This window comes from Chanodichthys erythropterus, chromosome 23, assembly GCF_024489055.1.
Source record: "Chanodichthys erythropterus isolate Z2021 chromosome 23, ASM2448905v1, whole genome shotgun sequence".
Taxonomy (NCBI): Eukaryota; Metazoa; Chordata; class Actinopteri; order Cypriniformes; family Xenocyprididae; genus Chanodichthys; species Chanodichthys erythropterus.
This window is the reverse complement of record NC_090243.1, coordinates 12756713-12775480: the sequence shown is the minus strand read 5'-3', so window position 1 is coordinate 12775480 and position 18768 is coordinate 12756713. Positions and strand designations below refer to the sequence as shown.

The 18768-nt window shown below is 36.9% G+C and overlaps 1 protein-coding gene across 1 annotated transcript; it reads left to right on the top strand.

The window, feature by feature from the left end:
* Nucleotides 1-857: 857 nt before the first annotated feature.
* Nucleotides 858-16865, top strand: olfm3a (olfactomedin 3a). The gene is made up of 6 exons (XM_067377929.1): nucleotides 858-1000; nucleotides 8714-8857; nucleotides 11658-11813; nucleotides 12241-12460; nucleotides 14512-14618; nucleotides 14785-16865. Exons 1-6 carry the CDS (start codon nucleotides 932-934, stop codon nucleotides 15460-15462), a joined length of 1374 nt encoding a protein of 457 aa, XP_067234030.1. The 5' UTR covers nucleotides 858-931; the 3' UTR covers nucleotides 15463-16865.
* Nucleotides 16866-18768: the final 1903 nt, after the last annotated feature.

Below are 18768 nucleotides of genomic sequence, written 5' to 3'. Positions count from 1 at the left end.
ATCAACTTCAATAATTAATGTTATTCAGATAACATAATATTTTGAGTTTCTGTTGATTAAACCAATCGCCTTAATTGTATTAACTCAATTTTTTAATTTCAATTAACTCAAAATTAAGGCAACTTACTTTTTTAAGTTAAACCAACAATTCTTTTTCACAGTTCACTAAAAGTATGTGTATTTGTGAATTTAATAATTTATAGTAAAAACATTTAAGGCATTTCATTCCTTTTACTTGCAGAAAATATTGTCCCATCAAATCTAATATATTTTTTACAGTAAATGGTAAAGTTACAGTTAACAGGTAGCATTTTTTTTTTTTTTACAATTACAATGTTTTGCGTTATTTTAATTACAAACGTAAAAATAGTGCATTTAACATCTTCTTTATAATTTAATGACCTTTACATTTTTATAATTAAAAAAAAATCTAAATCTAGCAACTTTATTTAAGTTAAATCAAAACAAACTTCCATTTTACCTCATATATTGGACCCCACTGTAGCCTATATGCATTTGGAGGTGGAACTTCTGCCGTGTACAATGCTCCACGCGCCCACTGGCAGCGTGACCATTTCAGCTCACAAGTGTTGCATACATTTGAAACTATAGGGTGTGTTGACGCTGCAGTGGTTGCATCCACTCGCCAACTCAACAAGTTAACGTTTGGAATAATCAAATGATGTCACATCCGCTGTGAAGGTCGCCTTGGTAGTGTTGGATGCTCTCACGCTCTGTCTGCTGAATCCTCATACGCGTGCGGTCGTAACTTTGGGCAGCGCGCGCTCAGTATTGGCTGCACGCGGGAGCTCGCGCGGCGGAGCAGCACGGTAATGAATGTGGATCAATCCGCCCTGTTCTGTTCGGGCATCATCTGCCACGCTGAGGACGTGATATTAACGCCAGAAAAGTGCGATAGAACCGTGACAGCATGATCCTTCTGTTCGGTGCGTTAAATCCCCTGCTTTTCCTCATTGTCTTCGGACTGTATCCATCCATGGTAAGTTGATGTGATGAGTTGCAAGCTGAAATATTTCAAGATAATGCAATGCACTTGATTTTTTTTTTTTTTTTTTCTTCAATGTGAATCTATTTGAAACAGACTGCATATGTCGTAATAGGAGTGATATTTTAATTTAAGTTGGCTGCTGCAAGCTCAAAGATATATATTTTTTATATAATTATTAAATATAATTTCATATAGGATAATAAGTATTATGCATCATATAATATGTAGGTTTTGGAGAAAAATAAACCTATTGAGTCCACAGATAATAAACTTTGTTTATTCAAGCATGGAGCACCATTTGTCTTTCCAGATGTTTTCTAGGAATGCATTAGTGAGTTATAAAAAGATTTAATATTTATATTGGAAATATGTATTTTGTTTATGTATATTTTTTAACATTGTCAGTGTGGATTTATGTGCACATGCTTATGATATGATTTCATCAGCCAGTGAATATAATGGTGTATTGCTAAACTCTGGTCCACCACCACTGTAAAAATGATACAGTAAATAAAATGATGACAGCAGATTACAAACAATAGACTTAATTAAATGCAATGTTTAAAATGATTAATCAAATGAGCTCAACAAAAGTGAATCATTGAAAATGAGCAATTGCACGTACAACATAAAACAGAACAAAAAATTAAAGTTACAAGTTTGAAAAAACAGAACTTCCATAAATAATATGTAATTATATTAATTAACTAAGAAAAATTCTGATTATGCTGTATCAGATGTTAAGCAAATTGTTCCCTTTGTTGAAAAGAAAAGTGCTTGTCTAATGACATCACATGAATACTCATTACAAAAACATGTGACAAAAAAAAAAACATGCGTGGAATACATCAAATGTGAGACAGCGCAAAAGCCAACTAGTGACAACAAAATCAACAACTGCCTAACTAAAACTGGCAAATGGTCAGACAATGCAACTATAATTATTTACGCCCCAGTGCACACTGGGATGGGAAATGTATGTAAATTTAAACTGCTTTTTTCATTATGTTGGATTTACTTAGTCTCTTCATTTTGAATTAATTATAATCTTAACAACAACAACAACAACAACAAAAAGGTTCATCTAAATTTCTTCAGAATTTCTTCATGTAGCATTTTAATGAAATCTACAGATTTTTTTTTAAATTAAGCTGTTATCATAGAAAACTGCTGGACATTTTCATATAAAGACTGAAAAAAATCAATGTAACAAGTGCTAGAATGAGCGTGGTGCTGTGCTTCAGGTGATTAGTCATAGGCGGACGGGAGCTGTCCACACTGCCGTGGTGCTGGAGTGAACTAATCACATACAGACATATGTCTGCACGAACTAGACAGACAATTGCTTTTTGTCGAAACAGTTTGTTTAACCATTAGATAACATAGCTAGTACTTCTATGCCGGCATTTTGACCTCCCCATATGAAGTCCACAAAATGTCAAAGGTCCAAAAGTACATACGCACACAAAAGAAAATTTGCAAACCCCCCACAGACTCTAAGAAGGAGGGGTGTTTGAGCTGTTTGTCTATGAAAATGAATGGACGTTAGTGTAATGGGCTTCTAATTACATTGTTGTTGCTTGTGGGATGAGTGATTCATGATGATTAATTTGACGTGCTGAAATGCACTTTTTATGGTGACAAATTGCATTACACACCTACGGGATACAGCTTTCTAATGTCGGTGGAGGGATCCATAATAATACAAACCTTCACCTCATTTACATAGCGTTCAGTTTATTGCAGGACAGTTTTTGAATGACTTTGAATGGAAAGGCCAACACAGTCATGTATTGATTCATTCACATTATGTTGTGAATATCTAGACATTTTGTCATCTGGCCCAGAATAGACTCTTAAAAATAAAGGTTCTTTATTGGCATCGATGGTGGAACCTTTTACATCCACGGAACCTTTCCATTGCACAAAAGGTTCTTGTGAGAACTGTTTACTGAAAGGTTCTTTGGAGAACACAAAATTGGTTTTTCTATGGAATCTCTGCAAAAACACCCTTTTAGAACCTTTGTTTTTAAGAGTGTACAATCAAAATATAGATGTGGCCTGTATGTGACATTCATAAAAGATATGCAGAGTGTATCGGGATATATATTTGCTGACTATCTAATTTTCTGACATCTCTGAAAATTACAGACAACAAAGAATACATTTTCATTTACCTTTGCAGTACTGATAACTAGGGCTGGGTATTGACACAAATTTCAAAATGGAATTCGATTTCAATTTGATTCAATATCATTTTTTCCGGATATATATCAGGAACAGTATGCTACATGGCAATTTTCTGTAAACAATACATGAGAGTCAGTTGGCTACTACATTACTATAATATTGAAGGTTAAAATTAACTGATTTGTATACAAACACTTAAAATAAATGACACTCTAGGAAAGTTTTTATAATAATAAAGTTAAAATACTAACTTTAATTACAATTACGTAATTATATTTCTACTCCTATGCATTTTTTGAAATATAGCTTAAACATTTAAAAGGTGACTGTCATAAAAACTTGACAGATGTATTGCATTAAATATTGAAGAACATTAAAAATTATAATGAATTTGTAATATGGTGCATATATTTAGCAAAATGATACTCTTTAGAGTTCATTTTATTAGCTGACTAATGAATTATGGTCACTGAGGTAAATGTGACGTTACATGACATTGTTTACAAGCTGTTTTACTGACGTCTTTCCGCGGTTAAAACACTGATTGAGTTATTACATGAGACAGGATTCAGATTTCGATAAGTTATATTGTATCTTTTAAAATATCTTTGGGTGTTCGTTCATGTTTATTTCACGCTGTAACTGGTAGCTATCTTGAACAGAGGCACTACAGCGATCTGTCACGCCACATTAAACAGCGCCAAAACGGTTATTTTTTGAATTCCGTAATAAAATGGACAGAATTTGAAATCTGAGACTTTGTAACAAAGCACAAAGCTTATTGTCATTTATTGGATGGGAGGCATGCTATACACTTATAACTCTACAGATTTATCACTGAGAAGATGACTGATAATGAATGAAAGCATTCCTTTTATCTTTCAATGCCTTGTTCTCTTTCAGAAGTGTACTCAGATATTGAGATATAGTCTAGAGGTCAGAGCACTAGAAAGCAAGAGTGAAAGCGAGCGAAAGAAAGAGGGAAAGAAAAAAAAACTTCTTTAAGCAGTCTTTTAATTTTCAAATGTGTTGTTTAAATCAGGTTTATCACATTATCACAGTACAAATCTCAGACATGAACCTCTGCATTTACTGGTAACCCACATATGTATGTACACAACACATTTTTCCAGGCAAACTTTTTTAAATGAACTATTTGAATGTAGTTATAGCAGATGCTGTAAAAAATACGCTGATTTCCACCATCAGGACAGAAATGTGAGTCCATTTAAAAGACATGATCATCAGTACCTTTGTGGTCAATGTGTGTTCCTCCATTCTCTGTCCTGTTCATATTTTCAAACCTCTCTCTCTCTGTCTGGATTGATGGTGTGTGCAATTTGTTTTCATCAACAAACATAAATTGAAGTGGACTTGAATGTTGTACTCTGTGATTGTAAAAGAATCCATCATTTTGTGCTTTGTTGAGATACTGCTGATGTTTTAATGTAAAGTACTTGTATAACTGCCTTACACTGCATTTAAAATAAATTACTCTATTACAGAAAATATTGCAATACAAAATAGCAATTTCACTACTGGTCTAGTTTTTGCATTGGTGTGGAGATTTTCAGTCACTCTTTATACCAGTGACAGTATTTTGCCAGTAGGTGGTGACATGTACCACAAGAGTGATTCAAAAGCATACAGAACCGACTGGTCAATGCGCACGTTGAACACACTTATTGAATTGCACACCTAACCAACTCGATAAAAAACATCAATTCATTTAGAACGAAACTAGTAATTGTTCACTAGTAATCATTCAAGACTGCCTTTATGAGTGAGTCATTGAATTATACACCTAACCGACTCATTTAGAAAAAAAAAAATAATTTAGAAACTGAAATAGTGCCCGTCTTTTTGAGTGAGTGAGTCAATCAAATCACTCAACCGATTTGTTCATAACACAGATTCATTCAGGATCTAAACAAGTGACCATTTTTATGAGCAAGTCGATGAATCATACACATAACTGATTCGTTCAAAAAAACCCGAATCATACACATAACTGATTCGTTCCAAAAAAAAAACCAATTCATTCAGTAACGAAACTGGTGGCCATCTTTATGAGTGTATAATCATTCACTCATCTGACTCATTCAAAAACACAGGATTCATTCAGGAACGAAACAAGACTGCCTTTATGAGTGAGTCATTGAATTATACACCTAACTGACTCATTCAAAAAAACAAAAATTCATTTAGAAACTGAACTAGTGCCCGTCTTTTTGAGTGAGTGAGTGAGTGAGTGAGTGAGTGAGTGAGTGAGAGTGAGTGAGTGAGTGAGTGAGTGAGTGAGTGAGTGAGTGAGTGAGTGATTGACTCACTCACTCACTCACTCACTCACTCACTCAAAAAGACGGGCACTAGTTCAGTTTCTAAATGAATTTTTGCATGATTCGGGTTTGTTCATAACACAGATTCGTTCAGGATCGAAACAAGTGACCATTTTTATGAGCAAGTCGATGAATCATACACATAACTGATTCGTTCAAAAAAACCTATTCATTCAGCAATGAAACTGGTGGCCATCTTTATGAGTGAGTAATCATTCACTCATCTGACTCATTCAAAAACACAGGATTCATTCAGGAATGAAACAAGACTGCCTTTATGAGTGAGTCATTGAATTATACACCTAACTGACTCATTCAAAAAACTAAAATTCATTTAGAAACTAAACTAGTGCCCATCTTTTTGAGTGAGTGAGTGAGTGAGTCAGTCAATTCACTCAACCGATTTGTTCATAACACAGATTCATTCAGGATCGAAACAAGTGACCATTTTTATGAGCAAGTCGATGAATCATACACATAACTGATTCGTTCAAAAAAAACAATTCATTCAGCAACGAAACTGGTGGCCATCTTTATGAGTGAGTAATCATTCACTCATCCGACTCATTCAGAAACACAGGATTCATTCAGGAACGAAACAAGACTGCCTTTATGAGTGAGTCATTGAATTATATACATAACCGACTCATTATAAAAAAATAAAAAAAAACACCAATTCATTTAGAAACTAAACTAGTGCTCATCTTTTTGAGTGAGTCAATCAATTCACTCAACCTATTCTTTCATAACACAGATTCATTCAGGATCGAAACAAGTGACCATTTTTATGAGTGAGTCGATGAATCATACACATAACTGATTCATTCAAAAAATACCAATTCATTCAGCAACAAAACTTGTGGCCGTCTTTATGAGCGATTAATCATTCACTCAGCTGACTCATTAAAAAAAAGGATTCATTTAGGAACGAAACAAGACTGCCTTTATGAGTTAGTCATTGAATTATACACCTAACCGACTCATTAAAAAAAACACCAATTCATTTAGAAACAAATCTCTTTTTGAGCGAGTCAATCAATTCACTCAATTGATTTGTTTAAAACACAGATTCATTCAGGATCAAAACAACTGACCATCTTTATGAGCAAGTTGATGAATCATACATGTAACCGATTCATTCAAAAACACAAATTCATTCAGGAACAAAACTTGTGGCTGTCTTAACTTTATTCAACCGATTTGTTAAAAGCACACATTTATTAAGGAATGAAACAATTCATTCATTCAATTAATTAATTTGATTCATTCAACAATAATGATTCATTAAATAAACTAAACTACTGTGTGTTACTTACGATTTGTTTCCAACTCTTTTCGTTAGCGAAGCAAAACAAAGTAGACTAACTGACCATATTGTGTAAGTTACGCAATATTAACGTCTTGTTTAATACTGCGTAACTTACACAAAGTGCTGTATAAAAGCAATGTCACACTCGCAATACAAAGTATATATGGAGGAGAAAAGCAAGAAAAAAGAATGTGTGACAGAGGCAGAGGCAGTCAAGGAGGGCGGCGGTAAATTCAGTGTGTGTGCTTGCATGTTTGACATGGGATGTCTCTGTCCTCAACGGGAAAGCTTATCAGTTTGTCCTCGAAACCTCCCTATCATTTCTCCATCCCAATTCTTTCTCCCTGTATTGTTTTTGTTTATTTTTTTAAGCCCTGCTTGTATTTGTGGATCTGTTGAGTGCACAGTTACGCGTCTCGCATATCAACTCTCAGACTCGACTGTACAAATTATACATCAAAGCTGGGGAATTGGATCAGTTACAGCGCAAGTGGATTAGAGCGAGAGAACACTGGCATTACTGTGACTGACAGGGACACACCCACTTTATGATGTCACGGGCTCTCAGGTCCAGTAAGAGACAGATTTCCAATAGATAAAAGTGCTTTTATCGTGTGGGCTTTTCAGCCAACATAATCAAATTATTTCATTCATCTTCATTCATGAGAAACTGCCAATGGCACGCCTGCTTGACCTGTCATAGTCTTCATCTGAAAAGCATGTCTTTAACTGTTTGCAAGGCCTTTGTGTGCTTTATAATAAAGATAACAGTTTGGTTTAGCATCTTGTCGTAGCTTTGTTGTTAATGCTGATCTCAAGGCTGCACAAGAGAAAGAATTTATAATGACGTTCCTTTGAATTTGCTCAGGGGATAAATGCAAGTCATATTTTACCTACAGCACATTAAAATAAAAGATTTCAATGTTAAGTAAAGGGACAGTGATTTAGTCACCCTCACGTCAATCCAAACCTGTATGACTTCTTTCTTCCGTGGATTAAAAGCTTTCAAACTTCAAAAAAGACGCAGAAGCACCATAAAAGCAGTCTATATGATTCGAGTGAAATATTCAGCCTTTTGAAGTCACTGTATGATAGATTTGTGTGACAAATAGATAGAAATTCACTGAAAATCTTGACATCTGCCCTAGTTTTCCTTGGCATTTTCATGAGAAGTAGCAATGTCAAATCCATAAACAAATCCTTTTTTGGATTTAGATGTTTTCAATGAAACAGTTGATCAGTTCACAGAATGATTCATTTAGGAATCGGCTGGATTTAACTGACCTGGTCACAACAGTTAACTGCTCTGAAGATTATTAGTAGTAGTAGTAGTAGTATTGAAAATAATATTATTTAAGGTGCATCAGACACACTGACCGCTTCAAAGTAGTGTTTTAAGGTGCTTTTGTGTCATTTTTATGGCATTAATATCCCTGTTCTTTGGAATTGCTTAAAAATAGGGCTGTCAAACGATTAATCGCGATTAATCGCATACAAAATAAAAGTTTGAGTTTGCATAATATATGTGTGTAAATAATATGTATATATAAATACACACAAATTAATGTATATATTTAAGAGAAATATGTTATTTATGTACAAAAAAAATGTATTTATATATAATATAAATTATATAAAAATATAAATAAATAGATATACTTGTAAATATTTCTCAAATATATACATGGATGTGTTTGTATTTATATATACATAATAATTACACACAGTACACCCACATATATTAGGCAAACTCAAACTTTTATTTTGTATGCGATTAATCGTTTGACAGCCCTACTTAAAAATAATGATAGAATTGTCATTTCTGGTTGAACTATTCTTTTAAAGTGTGTGTGTGTGTGTCTACAGACGATTGGTCCCAAGGAAGGATGGCAGGTGTATAGTTCGGCTCAGGATGCAGACGGACGCTGTATCTGCACTGTGGTCGCACCGGAACAAAACCTCTGCTCCAGGGATGCCAAAAGCAGACAGCTCCGACAGCTGCTGGAGAAGGTCTCACGCATAAACACACACATTTTATTTCTTCTTCTTCTTCTTCTTCTTCTTTGACATTATATATATATTATATATTAGGGGTGTGACGAGACAGGTATCTCACGAGACGAGATGAGACTCGAGATTGAGTTCACGAGACGAGACAAGATTTTTACACACTATTTTTAAGAAATCCTCAATGGCGAAATACATGACTAGAAAAAATATTCTGCAGGTGTATTTGAAAATGACTGGCTTCTCTCCTTATGAATTCAGTCTCTTCAGACCTTACTGTTCATGATTTATGAGCTTCTACAACTTTTGACCTCCTAACTGAACTCCTTTCCACAAACTGATCATAGAAATAAAAACAATTTAAATAAAAATGGTAACACTTTACAATAAGGTCTCATTTATTAACATTAATTAACCAACATCAACTAACAATGAGCAATATATGTGCTACAGTATTTATTAATCTTTGTTTATGTTAGTTAATAAAAATAGTCATACGTTGTTAGTTCATGATAGTTAACAGTGCATTAACTAATGTTAACAAATGAAACTTTACTGTTTTTGCTTAATAAGATTAAGAGAAAACTGTTATTCATTTTTATGGTAACACTTTACATTAAGTGCAACCATAATCGCACTCTCTCAATATTCAAAGTGCAAATAAGACAAACATTTTTCTTTGATACAGAGCTAAGAGAGGTTACAGCTACGCTGCCCAGCCTAAAATAGCTTTCATATTGAGAGATATTTGCAATCATCAGTGAGCCGCTTTCAAAATGCGGGGTTTTGAAATTGCGTTTGAACGTGCGCTTGCGTTTACTTTCACTTTCACGATCGCGCGACCGTTATCCAACTGAATTCAATGTTTTTTATTTAAATACAAAGCAAAACGACAGCGTAGGCGTAATGTAAACGTAGCGGTGGCATATTCTTTCCTAATCGTCCTAACACTCTGTCATGGCAATATCACGAGACTACTTTTCGCCTCAACGATTTCTCGTTGAGGCGAAAAGTAGTCTATATATATATACACACACACACATTTTGAGTCAGTAAGATTTTAAATGCTTTCTATTACTCAAAAAATCCTCAAAAAATATATCACATTTCCAAAAAACAAAAACAAACAAAAAAAAAAAAAAATTGAAAAAAATGAAGCAGCAAAACTGTGAAATATAAGAAATATTAGTAAGAAATATTTCTTTAGCTCCAAATCAGCATATTAGGATCATGTGACACTGAAGACTGGAGTAATGACTTCTGAAAATTCAGCTTTTCCATCAGAGGAACAAATTACATTTTAAAAATGTATAAAGTATAAAAAGTATAAAGTTATTTTAAATCGTAATAATATTTCACAATATTATTGTTTCAAATAAATGCAGCCTTGGTGAGCATAAGAGACTTTTTTCAAAAACATTAAAATCTTACTGACCCCTAATTTTTGAAAGATAGTATACATACACACACAGTACACACATTTTTTTTTTTCCTTAATATATTAATGGAAATAAATCAAACGTGCCAACTCATTTTTGCAACTGAATATTGACAATATTCAATATTATTAGAACACCTCTGTCTAAATGTTCTCATACTCATGAAAGGGATCAAAACTAACCTACTGGGACGGTCTTTTGGAAATGGAACGGCCTAATAAAAAGGCACATTAAAATCATGATATTCACAATTTATTAGTTTTCTAATGCACTGAGAATATAATTTGAATATTCAAAATATTGCAAAGCCCAGTAATATCAAGTTTTTTTCACTCTGCATTTCTTCTTGCTTTCTGTTCTTTCTATCAGCACATACACACACACACACACACACACACACACACACGCACAAAGGCATCATTTGTCTAGTATATGTTGTGTGGACAACTAATGTACTGTTTTGCCTCAGGGACTCACACATTTCAGGAGCTACTGTATGGGCCACCACTAATATTGGCATAAACACACACACACACACACATACACATACTTGTCCTCTTGCTCTCTATTACTCTCGGTCTCTCAATCACACATTACATATTCCCCTCCCCCATCAGTTTTTATCGTCTTTTATCAGTCTCATTCCCACTTAGGACCTTTAAAAACACACAGGGAAAAAGAAAAGGCTCTGATGGCGGGTGCTTCCATTGCATTCATGAGAGGCTGGTTTTTATGCAGGTCATTAATACCTGATTTTATGATAAATGATACATGCCTCAATTCAGCAGGAGCCTGACTGCTGTTAATATTGATATGTACATTTATTAACGCCTCCATTTTCCCTATAGCCTGAAAAGAAAGTCTGGGCCTACATCTCATTTATGATTCATGGATTTCCGCTTTTCTCGCACCCCAGTCAAGGTAGCTAATCAGACCGTTTGACGGGGACAAACACCATGAGATTGGAGTGACTGCTCTGTTTTTTTTGGGTTTTTTTTTAATCAGCCCCTCTTTAAAGATTCATTAATTGTAGTCAGTTTATCCATAACTTATGCAAAGAAATGTGTCTATGGAAAGTGCTTCTCATTACTTCTTACCCAGAGGTTGAAGGGAAAGTTCACACAATAATAAATTCTTCTACTCTCCCTTGTCGCTCAAGCAATGTATTGTTTTCCATAAAACAAATGTCCATGGTGACCTGTGGCTGTCAAGGAACAAAACAAACAAAAAAAGTACCATAAATTTCAATTGTCTATGGAGTTTTGTTTACAGCATGGTGCAAAAGTTCACTTTTTTCATGGTTTATTTAACATCTACCACCCCTTGTTTTGTCCTACTTCTTAACTCGGGGTTTTGTGACGCAGGTGCAGAACATGTCTCAGTCCATCGAAGTCTTGAATCTGCGCACGCAGCGCGATTTCCAGTACGTCATGAAAATGGAAAATCAAATGAAAGGGTTACGGACCAAGTTCCAGCAAATTGAAGCAGACAGGAAAACTATAATGGCTAGAAACTTTAAGGTATGTTTTCTTTTTATTAGGTTACAAAAGACCTGCTGCTGGAAATGCAAACATCAGCATAAGGCATGAATACTGTATGTGTTATGTCAAAATGTTAAACATATGTAGGCCTATAATAGAATTTCACAATAACTAGACTGCGTTTCACGACTTAACATTGTTTATTGGGACCAACGTAAAGCATAATAGCATCTGTGTGTGTGGTTCAGGTACGTTATGGGGACAAAATGTTCCCATAAAGATGGCAGTATCCAAAATCCTTGTCCTTATGGGGACATTTTTTGGTCCCCATGAGGAAAAAAGCTTATAAATCATACTAAGTGATGTTTTTTAGAGTTAGAGGATATATTATACAGGTTTTACAGTATAAAAATAATTAAATCATTAAAATCCCAACATGTGTGCGTGCGTGTGTGTCTGTCTGCAGGAGCTGAACGATCGTATGGATGAACTCCAGCCATTGATTCCTGTGCTGGAGCAGTACAAAACAGATGCTAAGCTGATCTCTCAGTTCAAAGAGGAAATCAGGAATCTGTCTGCTGTGCTGACGGGTATCCAGGAGGAGCTGGGAGCTTATGACTACGAGCAGCTCTATCAGAGAGTCCTCAGCCTGGATAGCCGTCTACGAAACTGCATGAGCAAACTCAGTAAGTACAATCCACAGCTATCGTAAGTACTGATGAAATTTACTCCACTTTTTACATTCACAGTTAAAGCATTTTAAAGGGCCGTATTCCACAGTTTCATATCTTATTACATCACATTTGAATTGAATGGGATGTGTATGCCACTGTATTTTTAAAAAATTCTACATGTAACTAACCTCTGCTATGATTGGCTGAATCTTGGGGTTAACCAACATGATTAATTGAGTTTCAGGCTCACCTGTCCCAGTGAGTTTCTTAAGGGGTGTGTGTTCTTGCATTCAAAAACAGCTATTGGAGGTAAATGAATGGGGAAAAAATAATGCAAGGATTGAACTGTAGTTGGACATCATGACATTTTTGTGAATTTGGCTATAGTGGCAGTGCTTCAAAATAAAAAAACAATTTATTTTACATTATTTGATCAAGAATACAGTAAAAGAGTAATATTGTGAAATATTATTATCATTTAAAATAACTGTTTTCTACTTTATTTCTGTGATGTCAAAGCTGAATTTTACTCCAGTCTTCAATGTCACGTGATCCTTCAGAAATCATTCTAATATGCTGATTTGATGCTTAAGAAACATTTCTTATTATTATCATCAATGTTGTGCTGCGTAATATTTTTGTGGAATCCATGATACATTTTTTTCAGGATTCTTTGCAGAGAAAGTTCAAAATAACAGGATTTATTTGAAAAATAATTATTTTGTGAAATTATGTCTTTCCTGTCACTTTTCATCAATTTAATGCATTTTTGCTAATTAAAAGTAATAATTTCTTAAAAAAAAAAAAATCTAACTGACTCTTGGTAACACTTTATTTTGATGGTGCCTTTTGAACATTCTGTTGACAAGTAAATTTGCAACTACATGTCAACTAACAGACTGTCTGATTGATAACAGTTTATTTTGATGGTCCTCCAACTGACATTCTACTGACTATCAGTAACTTTGCAACTACATGTCAATTTATTCTAACCCTACCAGTCTACTAACACTCTAATGAGAGTTAGTAGACATGTAGGTGCACCGTTACTTATAGTAAATAGAACGTGTTAAAGGGACATTCAAAAGGAAGTGAAACCAAAATCGATTTTTCCAGAACCTGAAGGAATATCAAGTTTTTCCTTTCCCCCTTCTTTATTTATGACATAGGGTGCATTAATATTTACTTATTTAACTCAACTATTGTTTAAAAATTACTGTATTGCTTAATTAAAATGAACCCAAAGTATGTTGGAAATGAACATTTATTAATGTTCAATGAATAATTATTAAACAATAAACATTTATTAAATAGCTTATTAATAAATTTATACTAATAAACTATTAAACTATTAAATTTATATTAATAAAATATTAAAGCTTATTAACAAACATTCACCTTTTGTCTATTATTGTTGTCTCTAATTGCATCTGGTTTTTAATTTCCCAACTATTTTGGTTTCATTTTAAGCTAGCCATATAGCAATTTTTAAATAATAGTTGGTTTAAATAAAACCCAATCGCTGGGTTTGTCCATTTTCAACCCAACTTGGGTTGTTTTTAACCCAGCATTTTTTAGAGTGTACAGCCTGTAAAACAGTCGCAAAGTGATGTTCATTTAAAACTAAAAATATCCTGCCCAAAGCAAAACATAAAACCTCAGATTTGACCTCCAGCTACAGTTTGTCCGTATGGGATATTCAATTATTCTTAGTGAACGTCAAGCAATTCAATTAAATAACAATGTGTTTTCAATAGACCTCATATAACACCTGTGATTCTAATGATGAAGTGCTAAAAAGCCTTACAATATTAATAAGTTGGTTAGGCAAATTCAACAGATGTTCTAATATGTTATTAATATCTCTGATAATTACATCCTAGCATTGGGGGTTGGATGCACTAAGCTAGTACATCATTAAGAGTTGCTGTTGTTTTTCACATGCACCAAAGGCAAGTCTTCAGAAGGCATGAAATTGCTTCTAGGAAATCAGCCATTTGAAAAAGAGAAGATGATTATGTTAAAAATAAAGAGGTTTTTTTTTTTTTTTTTTTTTTTTACAGCATGTGGGAAATTAATGAAAATCACCGGCCCTGTGACTATAAAGACATCTGGAACGCGGTTTGGCGCATGGATGACCGACCCTCTAGCATCTCCGAGAAATAACCGGGTGAGTTCTGGAGGAGGCGGCGCTACGTTCTTCAGTCTGATTAATGTTCTGACATATACCTGATTAATCTCCTTCCTTCAAAGGATTACTAACACCCGGTTTCCACCAGGTGTAAAATAATTTAGTGAGCCGCTCATCTACATCTCACTCTGTCATTTTCCTACAGGTTTGGTATATGGACACTTACACCAACAGCAAGGTGGTTCGAGAGTATAAAAGCATTGACGACTTCATCTCCGGCCTGGAATCGCGAACCTATTACCTTCCCTTTAAATGGGCTGGAACCAACCATGTGGTCTACAACGGCTCTCTGTACTACAACAAAGAGCAGAGCAACATCATTGTCAAATACAGCTTTGAGACCGGACGGGTTCTCGCCCAACGTGCCTTGGAGTACGCCGGCTTCCACAACGTCTACCCCTACACCTGGGGAGGCTTCTCAGACATCGACCTCATGGCGGACGAGCTGGGTTTGTGGGCTGTATACGCCACCAATCAGAATGCAGGAAACATTGTGATTTCTCAGTTAGAACCGCAGACGCTGGAGGTTCTCCAGACGTGGAACACGGAATACTCCAAAAGGAACGCAGGCGAGTCTTTTATGATCTGCGGCACGCTGTACATCACCAATTCCCATCTGACCGGCGCCAAGGTTTATTATTCCTACAACACAAAGACCTCGACGTATGAGTACATGGACATCCCATTCCACAACCAATACTTTCACATTTCCATGCTTGACTACAATGCTCGAGAACGGGCGCTTTATGCCTGGAACAATGGACATCAGGTCATTTTCAACGTCACGCTTTTTCACGTCATCAAAACCGAAGATGATTCCTAATGGACGTATGGATAAAAGAAAGAAGGACAACACAGTTTGAATTTATTCTGTTATTTTCTACTCGTTCATGGTTCTTTTCCCAATGCTAATAAGACATATTGCCTTTACTTCACCGTAGACTGCAGTCTGAATCAAGCATCGTCTCGCCGTGTGACTGATGACACATGAAGACTTGATGATGCAACGGCATTACGAACTGAAGGATTTTAAAGATCTTTTATTCCTCTTCTCATAGCTGCTCTGAAAGTTAGGCCTTACTTGCAATATTTCACAACGTGAGCTACAGACGGATTGCTCTACTGCATGAATGTCTGATTCTTTTGCCATCCGTTAAGTGGTCTTTGTATATCAGAAATCCCATTTTCTTATATAGTGATGTGCTTTTGGCGACTTTAATTTCTCCAGACTCTCCTGGTAATCTCTTGTTGTGTAAAGTTTAGTTGTACAAACTCTGAATATGAACCTATGTAAACGATTGTAACATTCATTGTCACTGTGAGAGGAAATATTTTATATTAAATCCAGAACAAAACAATAAATCATCTCGAATGAAGCCGCAAATGTACATCCATAAATGTAAACAACAGAACAGAAAGCAACCGTGTGCAACACAGAGCAATTTTGTCGGAATTCAGCCCGAACTCATGGGGGTTATAATGAGGTCATTTGCTGATGATTGTGACAAGCCCGACTGCGGTTGCGTTCACATTCATTTACGGGCAGCCCTTCTCACTTGATGACTCTGAATGCTGTCCTTTGGCATTTTCAATCAAGATCAAGGGCACAGGAGCTTGGAGGGGATGATTCCAAATCCTCTCTGCAATTTCCTCTCCCTTCATGTCTGTGTCAAGCCTCCTTGTCTGCTTGGGCACTGGGAATTTAAATGCACTTTTACCGCCATCAATTCAGCTCTGGGAATTGATCACCCACTGGGATTTACTACCGCTGTTTCCTCCCATCACACCCAGTGCATCTATTATTTGAATATTTGCCTGCAACATAGTCTTGCAACAGATCTGCTATCAGAAAGTTTAAATTGCTTTTTTAGTTTTGATGTTGGAGTTTCAATTACAAAACCTATTTAGATCATTTTATTCTCTTCACTTTCTCTACATTTTTTTGCCTATAATTCTACCAACTATTTAACCACTTAAAAGAAATAGTTCACCCCCCAAAAATGTCTTTCTTCTGCTGAACACAAAAGAAGATATTTTGAAGAATGACAGTAACCAACCAGTTAAAGGTGGGGTAAGCGATATTTCAAAAATGCTGTATGGAAGTTAGTCAGACCGACACACCAAACAACAACAAACGGTAGCCAATCAGCATTAGGGTGCGACTGACGGTTGAAAAGAGAGAATGAGCAAGAGGGAGATTTGAAGAAAGAATGCAAAAAAAGAGATGAGACACAATACAAAAGAAGAATATCATTGGAATGAAGGGTTATGGCTGGGCTTTAGGACCCGCGTTAAAGGATTAGTCCACTTTTAAATAAACTTTTCCTGATAATTTACTCACCCCCATGTCATCCAAGATGTTCATGTCTTTCTTTCTTCAGTCGAAAAGAAATGTTCCAAAAAGGTTTTTGATGAAAACATTCCAGTATTATTCTCCTTATAGTGGACTTCAATGGACTCCAGACGGTTGAAGATTAATTATAGTTTCAGTGCAGCTTCAAAGGACTTTAAATGATACCAGACGAGGAATAAGGGTCTTATCTAGTGAAACGATTTGTAATTTTCGAAAAAAATAAAACTGTAAATGCTTTTTAAACACAAAATATCTGTCACGTGTATGTTCTGTTTACCCCTGTTCTGTCTTGTCTGCATTAGTCATTATGGTTTCAAATTAAGTCTTGTCAGCTGTTTCCGTTTAGTAGTCATTATCTGTGTATTTAAGTTCCTGCCTGTTCTGTGTCCTTTGTCAGTCATGGTTTATTGTAAGATGTTACTGGTGTAACCCGTGATGCTCTCCTGTTGGATTAAAGACTGTTTTCTGCTATTACCTTCGTCGTGAGTTTTCTGAGATACCAGAACTGTAACAGAATGACTGACCCTCAAATTGAAAAATGAAGATGGACTCTTTTTTTTTCCTCCTCTCGGAGAGCAGGCCGTATTTGGAATACGTGGTCTGGACCCTCCGAAACGGCGGCCTTTTTCCCTCAGCCAGCGAGCCCGAGGCGTCCACCGAGGTCGTTTCAAGACCGGAGAACATCAAAGTCCTGGAGTCGATGCAAGCGGGTCAGTCCACCGCAGAGCCAGGAGCAGATCTAGACCTGAACGATCTGTGGTCCGTGGATCCAATTCCCACCCAAGTCCCTACCCCCAAATCCTCCTCGTCTTTGCCGGTCCTGTCCGGTTATCTGGATGCCCAGGTCCCGTCTGGAGATCTTCTGTCCGTTTCCCTGCCTGACTTCCTGATCCCGTCTCCATCACTGGTCACGGCCAGTCCCCAGGATCCGTTGGTACCACGGGTGTCGTCAAGCTTCTCGGCTCTGTCCCCGCCGCTCACTCCGTGCGGCTCATCCTCTTCGCCTCGGGCGTCACCTCTACCAGCTTGGCTTGATACAGAGTCTCCGACTCCACTTTGGGCCTCCAGGCCCACGTCTCCATCTCGACCCGTCAGTCCATCACCATCGCCTCGCCTCACCACTCCCTCAACGTCGGGGGCTCGTCTATCCGGATGCTCCGCTGAGCTCACTCGTCACTCCAGATCGGCCTCCGGCGGTCAATGCCCAGCTTCCGCTACGGACTTCCGGGATTCCAGCTGTGCCGGAACCCTGCACCCCTACACCGTCATTGGGCTCCTCCCTTCCTCCGACCTTCCCGTCATGCTCACCCCATCGCCACCCCAGTCATCCGAGTCCCTGTCATCGCCTCAGTCCCGCAAGCCAGCAGCTCAGCGCCAGGTTTCCAGGCCTGTGATGTCGCCTAGGTCCGTCAGCCGCTACGTTCCACCGACACCTCCACTCACCATGGTCCCGTCACCGCTGATTGGTTCCAGGGTTTCGTCCTCCCCTGCAGTCAGGATCTCACCCTGGCTCCTCCCACTGTCAACTTCACCATGGTGCCCGTGGTCTACTCCTCCAGGTTGCTGTCTGTCAACAGCTCCATGCCCTCCACCGAAGCCTCCGCCCTCTCTCTTCTTTATAGACTTTGTTAAGGCGCGAGGACGCGCCTTTCCGAGGGCGGGCGTAATGTCACGTGTATGTTCTGTTTACCCCTGTTCTGTCTTGTCTGCATTAGTCCTCATTAGTCGTTATGGTTTCTAATTAAGTCTCGTCAGCTGTTTCCGTTTAGTAGTCAT